The sequence below is a fragment of the Tympanuchus pallidicinctus genome, unplaced genomic scaffold (assembly GCF_026119805.1).
Source record: "Tympanuchus pallidicinctus isolate F22 unplaced genomic scaffold, pur_lepc_1.0 scaffold30, whole genome shotgun sequence".
Taxonomy (NCBI): domain Eukaryota; kingdom Metazoa; phylum Chordata; class Aves; order Galliformes; family Phasianidae; genus Tympanuchus; species Tympanuchus pallidicinctus.
Window position 1 is genome coordinate 555,918 of NW_026294748.1, and position 6,914 is coordinate 562,831.

Consider the following 6,914-nt stretch of genomic DNA (forward strand, 5'->3'; position numbering starts at 1 on the left):
CTGCAGGAGAGCCCTCTGGAGCTGCAGGAAGGCCTGTTGCTCACTGAGCCATCCTATCAATGTCCCACAACAGTTGCTGCATGCACTATGGAGCATGGGAGCAGCCATTGTGAGTGGGTTCACCAACCACCACCAAAGCAGCCAGCAGCCAGAGCTGGCTGAACTGCCTCAACCAGCTCCTTGCTGTGCTTTCCTGACCTGAAATGCCCCTCCAGGCAGTCAGCAGCTCCTTCATCCCTGCTCCCTGCCTCTCCATGCTGCTTACATTTCTTTTCAAGCAGTTTCTCAGTTTTACGTGCTCATGTTCCTTACATACAAGGTCTGGAGACCCACCCCTTGGCTCACCATGCACCTCCCCATCCCCACTGGGTGTGGAGGAGCTCCACAGTTATTCCTACACACACTGAAGCAACTGGCAGTGCCGGGCTGCCTCTGATGCCATGGCTTCGGGGACAGAGCAGCAATGTGGCAGCCTCACTGTCTTCAGCAAGGAGGACTTCGAGGAGGACTGGGTGAAAGTGGCCAGCGGGGGCTTTGGGTGCGTGTACCAGGTCAAGCACAAGAAGTGGAGGACGGTCTATGCGGTGAAATGCTCCCCGTACCTGCTGCACGACCCCGGCGCAGAGAGGTAATGCCTGCTCTCCTCCAGCACTGCAATCTGGCATGTATATGTGTCTTAAACCTAATTAGCAGAGGAGTTTCTAGTAGTTGTTGCTGGGCTCGATGAGCTGATGAAGGTATTTATTCTAAATTTTTATTGCATTCAAGCTGAATGAATCCCGTCTGGTTTGTAGCCACATGCTGATATTTCTTTTCCTGTGATGTTACTGACTCCCGTGGAGATGGCTTAATTTGGCAGTGACCATGCCTTTGGTTTGCAGTGTTTGTGCTCTGCATATTGCATTTAGTCTTTCTATTCTGGGGAATAAGAGAATCAAGCTGATCAGTTTTACTGCTGTATGTATCAGTTCAAGAAAGTTTAATCTTATGGATACCCCCAAAGCAAGAGGGCAGGGGCTAAGCAGTGCTGTGCCAGCACCCACCATCCTGTGCTGGAAGGGAGCAGGTGGGGGCCATGCCTTGCAGCTCTACCCCAGAGGGAGCCAGAAACCACACGGGTCCCTCCTTGTGCAGCACTCCATGCTGCAGGCTGTGCCTTCCTGCAGTGAGCCTTTCTACTGGAGATAACACGCCTGGGGTAACCCAGTGTGGGGTCCGTTCCACTGGAGAAAGTCTGGCAGAGGGTTTTGATCAGCTGAACTGTGTTTAGATGTGAGGGTGGCCCAGCAGGATGTCATTGTGAGCTCAGATTCATTCCCAGGGTATGCTTTCTAACTTCTAGAAGTCTTTACACTTGTACTGCTTGATGTCTGTCAGCACACTCTGGGCACTCCGACTTGTTCAGCAGGTTGGGAACTGCAAAGATTTAGTAAAGCAAGTCTGGCAGAGCTGGCAGCAATGGGCAGACTTGTCTAGACTGCCTCGGGACCAATTCAAGGGAAATTTGAATCTTTTAGGGGTGTACAGGGCTGCTTGGATAGCCCTAAACTGCTGTACAGGAACTCCACCTATGGATCAGCACTGACACCATCTCTTGGTTCTTTTTTTTTTTTTTGACCCAGAACTAGTGTGAACTGTCTAATGGAAGAAGCAACCAAGATGGAGAAAATAAAATTCCAGCACATTGTAACTATCTACGGAGTCTGCAACAGCCCTCTGGGCATAGTGATGGAATACATGGCCAGAGGGTCCTTGGAGAAAATCCTGCCCACTCACAAAATGTCATGGCAGCTCAAATTCCGGGTTATCCATGAGATGGGCTTGGCTATGAATTTCCTGCACAGCATGACACCTCCTTTGCTTCACTTAGACCTAAAGCCAGGGAATATCCTCCTTGATGGGAATATGCATGTCAAGGTATGGCCTTATTGTTTGCAGGGACAAGTCATTTCTCTTGGTAGTACATAGGCTTTTTTGAGTCCAGAAGCCTAACAAGGATCTTCAGGAACACTCATCATTAAGATTGACATCTGCAGCTTGCAAGAAGCAGCTGGTAAACAAATTGCACGACATATTCCAGATTATGTAGGAGATTCATAGAATCACAGAACGCTCAGGTTGGAGGGCAGCTCAAAGCCCACTCAGTGCCACCCCGGCCGGGGGCAGGGCTGCCCCCCACCAGCTCAGGCTGCCCAGGGCCCCATCCCACCTGGCCCTGAGTGCCTGCAGGGATGGGGCACCCACAGCTCTCTGGGCAGCAGCGCCAGCGCCTCACTGCCCCAATTGTGCCAGAACTGGGAATACAGAGGAAAATGCTGATCCAGATGCTGCTGGACTCGGTGAAAAGCACTGATTTTGGTTTTAGCTGGGTTTTCTCAGGTTTATCAGACGCCTCCTCATATTCCTGATCATGAAGGTCAGAGATATCTCCCAGCTAAAATGAGGAGAAGTGAGATGGTGAATGTTAGAGAGAATGTCATGTTCTCTGCTTGCAGATCTCAGACTTTGGGCTCTCCAAATGGATGGAGCAGTCAAGCCGAATGCAATATATTGAAAGCTCTGCTTTGAGGGGCACTTTGAGCTACATCCCCCCAGAAATGTTTCTGCAGAACACCAAACCTCCAGGAATCAAATACGATGTGTACAGGTAAGGGCTGCCTTTCTGCTCATGGGTGAGACAGCATTCAAATATCCTTCTGGCCAAATTGCTTTGCAGCCCACTTATAAAAGCTGTGTTCTGGATGTCTGTCAGCTCCTTCACTACTGCACTGCACAGTGATCCGAGAGAAATAGCAAAGGGGGATTCATGTGGTCACATGCTCTTGCACCAGTCAGGCACTCGATAAGGCAATAGGAATAAAATGGGCTGTATAGGGATGTAGGCTGTAATGAGAAATGCTATAAGTCACTCATCCACTGCTCAAGCCTTGTTGGCAGACATCAGAGATGTATGTGATGATTCATAGAATATTGTCCTCTGGGGGTGTGGTGGGTGCAATCCCAGTTCTTCCATCATGAAGGACACCTTTCCTGCATTTCTTGGGAAGACAGAAGTAATTAGTGGATTTTATGTTTGTGTCCGATGAGAACTCTATGGAAATGATTGCTCACAATCTCTCACTGCAGCTTTGGAATTGTCATTTGGGAGGTGCTTATGCAGAAGAAGCCTTATGCAGGTAAGTATGAGAGTGAATCCACTTCTTACTTGCTCTGCACTCATTAAAAGTTTATTACAGCCACCTCCACAGAGAAAAAACCCAATGTATGCTGCTGTGACTCTTTCAGGAGCCAACATGATGGCCATCATCGTCAAGGTAGCAGCAGGCAAGAGGCCCTGCCTGGAACCCATCAGTGACGACTGGCCAGGGGAATGCCAGCAGATGGTGGACCTGATGAAGAGGTGCTGGGATCAAGACCCTAAGCAAAGACCGAGCTTTACAGGTGCAGTATTTGAACAGCGAATGGATTAGGCAAAGGTCAGCTGCAGGAATTAACAACTGGGGGATAAGCTTGCATGTAACTGGCTGCCAGATAAAGTGCCTGTCGCTTTGGCAATGCTTGGTACCCATCTGCTGTCAACACACCCTTTTTGTCCCTCTTGCCTTCCTCCCCATGCAGAGGATAACAGAGGACTCCCACAGCCCTGGGTGCTGACTGGGTAATCTGCACAGCTAACAGTCTCCCTGCTCCTGCAGATATCCCTGTAGAAACAGACATGCTGCTGTCACTGATACAAAGCCTTGTTGTGGATCCGGAGAACGAGCGCCTTGTCAGAAAGATGTCCCACAGACCTGCCATTGCTGGGAACCAGCAGGTGAGCAAGGCTGCTTAGTGCCTGGGGAAGTGCTCTGAGTCCCTCCCTCTTCTTACTAGCTCCTGAGGAAGTATTTCCTCTCCCATCACTATTTATCACCAGAGCACCTCAACACCCTGTGTGTGCTTGCATAGGGTGCACATCTGTCATTCATTTATGGGGATGGGAAAAGTCCAAATCAATCTAGGAAGCTGCCCACTGTGCTAAACGATAGATGGTCCAACAGAAAGGTCCTTCCTTACAGCTCTATTGCGGTGGCTTTGTCATATCTAAAAAGTTGGAGCTAAGGAGCAAAGTCTCATGATGTCCTGAGATATCTCCAGGCTCCTGCATGCCCGTTAGTGTCATGACTTGTCCTGCTCTCAGGATTGAATAAAAAACACACGAATGACAACACAAAACTCTGGAGCAAAGAAGAAATCTGTGCAAAAGATATATAATGCAAATAAGCAACTTTCTCTTACGTTTTTTTCTTTCCCCCTTCCCGAAAATGAGAGTGACAAAGAAGAGCTTATCTTCTCTCAAGACGCCAGAGCCAGTGGTAAGTAGGGAACTCTTCTTCATCATTTAAAGATAAGGAAGAGGGAAACCAGAAGAATAGGATATTTCATTGCTCTCCAGAGATAAGGATATGTCTCAAGGAGGTTTTCTCTGTGTGTGACTTTTCGTTTTAAATTAAACAAAATGAACTATATGGGAAATAAGTTCCCATGATGCAGAGACCAAACATCTCATGGCTTCAAAAGAAACTTTTCACATTCCCTATCTCTAGGATGCTTTTATTTCATCACACAACATGAGGAGCCGCATGCTGTCCCTCCTGTTTTGTGCACACCGAGCTGTTCCACTCTGCCTTTCTCCCCCTGGTGTTCTGTTTCCCCTGTCTTTAGGAACCGGTCACCAGGAGGTTCACGGCCCACCTTCTCACAGTGAGATGGAAAGCCCAGAGGACATCCTGTATCAGGAGATCTGGAGAGTTCATGAGAACGGCCTCACACTGCTTCACTTCGTGGTGATCCAAGGAAACGTGGAAAAGGTGAAGTTTCTCCTGAGCTGCAAAGCCAATGTGAACAGCCAGGCGGTCTGTGGCTACACCCCGCTCATCGTGGCTGTTCAGAAGAGATCACCAGAGATCTGCTCGGTGCTGATAGAGCACGGTGCGGACACCAACATGCCCGATGAGGATGGCTGGACACCTCTCCACTTCGCTGCTCAGAATGGGGATGACCGAATTGTTCGCCTCTTGCTGGACCACCAGGCTCATGTCAACGCTCAGGAGCACGACGGGTGGACCCCTCTGCACTTGGCATCCCAGAACAACTTTGAGAATGTGGCCCGAGTGCTGCTCTCTCGCCAGGCTGACTCCAACACCCAAGAGGTGGATGGGAAAACCGCCCTCCATGTGGCAGCCTGCTTTGGGCACGTCGGCCTGGTGAAGCTCCTCGCCAGTCAGGGAGCAGACCTGGAGAAGAAGCAGAAGAACCACAGGACTCCTCTCCACGTGGCTGTGGAGAGAGGGAAGTTCAGGGTAGTCCACTATTTGCTGAAGAACGGGGCCTGTGTCAACAGCCTGGACCAAAACCATTACAGCGCCCTGCACCTGGCCGTGGTGAGGGGGAAATACCTCATCTGCGAGAAACTCATCAAGTATGGAGCCAACGTCGAGCTGCGGACGGACAAAGGCTGGACCCCCCTGCACCTGGCTTCATTCAAAGGACACATCGAGATCATCCACCTGCTGAAAGACAGCTGTGCCAAGCTGAACGTCAGGGGAAGCATGGGCTGGACACCGCTGCATTTGGCCACGCGCTACAGTGAAGAGCCGGTGGTCAGCGAGCTGCTGAGGTGTGGGGCAGACCCCAACATCGCTGAGAAGTCCGAGTGGGCCCCCCTGCATTTTGCAGTGCAGAGGGGCTCTTTTCTGACTGTCATCAATCTCCTGGAGTGCAGGGCAGACGTCAATGTGAAGAACAAAGTGGGCTGGACACCGCTGCACCTCGCCGTCCTCAAGGGCAACATGGCCATTATAAAGACCTTGATTAAGGCTGGTGCTCTGCTCAGTGTGGAAGATATTACTGGCTGCACGGCCCTCCAGTTGGCAATTAGGCACCAGAAAGAAAACATCATTACGTTGCTCCAAGGCAAGGACTCGCAGATGAATACATTGCAGAATAGGACCCTGGTGAATGATGTTCAGATTTCAAGACCCAGAACTGTTCCAAGAAGGACAGATTTGTAGATTCGTAGCATCTGGCATTTATCACTCAAATTTTCCAGTATCAGAGCCTTAAGTCACTATATCCTGTCACCTGGTGATTACAGGGGATTTTTTTTCAACGGCAATTCTTGAGTATAAATACTAAAATAATAAAAGAGAGCTACAGAGGGAAGATGGCAAGTTATTTTTGAGAGTGACCAAATTTATAGCCCCTTTTGGCTTGGTGATGCTGGCGTTAGGCTGTGCTTCTCTGTTCTGATACTCACTGTGTGGGGATGGAAAAGGATATGTGTACTCCCTTTTACAGTGGACACTGCTGGAATCATGCGTAGTGGTGCACATACAGGTGTCTTCCATATGTTTTCTTGCTTTTATTCTTTGTTTTCTGACAGAGCAGATTGGTGTAAAACAGCTTGGCGCAGGTGGGAATTGAGTCTTCTCACCTGCTGCTGGAAATAGACACCAAGCAAATGGTGCAGTGATGTGTCAGATTTTCTGACATCTCATTTTTGTAACAAGAGCCTTTATTAAAAATAAACTGAGTAAGAAAAATCTCTGGTGAGAAGTGTTTAAATGGATGCAATGCACTGCAAAGTAATTCCACTCCATCCCTTAAACACTCAGGCTGTCATTCCGAAGACGGCTTGAAGGATAAACCAAGAAATGGGTGCAGTTGGTGGATGCAGTCAGGTTGGGTTCCTTCCTGCCTTAGCTGAGGGCTATTAGTTTGCAAGGCTGCTCTCAGGCTCCTCTTCTCTTTGACCAGACAGGCTTGTCTGGAAAGTGTTGCTCATGGTATTGAATGAAATTGTTTAGATTCAAATTTTTTTTGCTGATAGTATGTTTTTGTGGATGTTTCTGTGGATGCGTAGAAAAGGCGTG

The 6,914-nt window shown here is 49.1% G+C and overlaps 1 protein-coding gene across 1 annotated transcript; it reads left to right on the forward strand.

Moving 5' to 3' along the window:
• The first annotated feature begins 440 nt into the window (after positions 1-440).
• ANKK1 (ankyrin repeat and kinase domain containing 1) lies at positions 441-6,053 on the forward strand. The gene is made up of 8 exons (XM_052697362.1): positions 441-628; positions 1,623-1,917; positions 2,496-2,647; positions 3,127-3,176; positions 3,286-3,441; positions 3,696-3,814; positions 4,310-4,355; positions 4,705-6,053. Exons 1-8 carry the CDS (start codon positions 441-443, stop codon positions 6,051-6,053), a joined length of 2,355 nt encoding a protein of 784 aa, XP_052553322.1.
• The last annotated feature ends 861 nt before the right edge of the window (positions 6,054-6,914 follow it).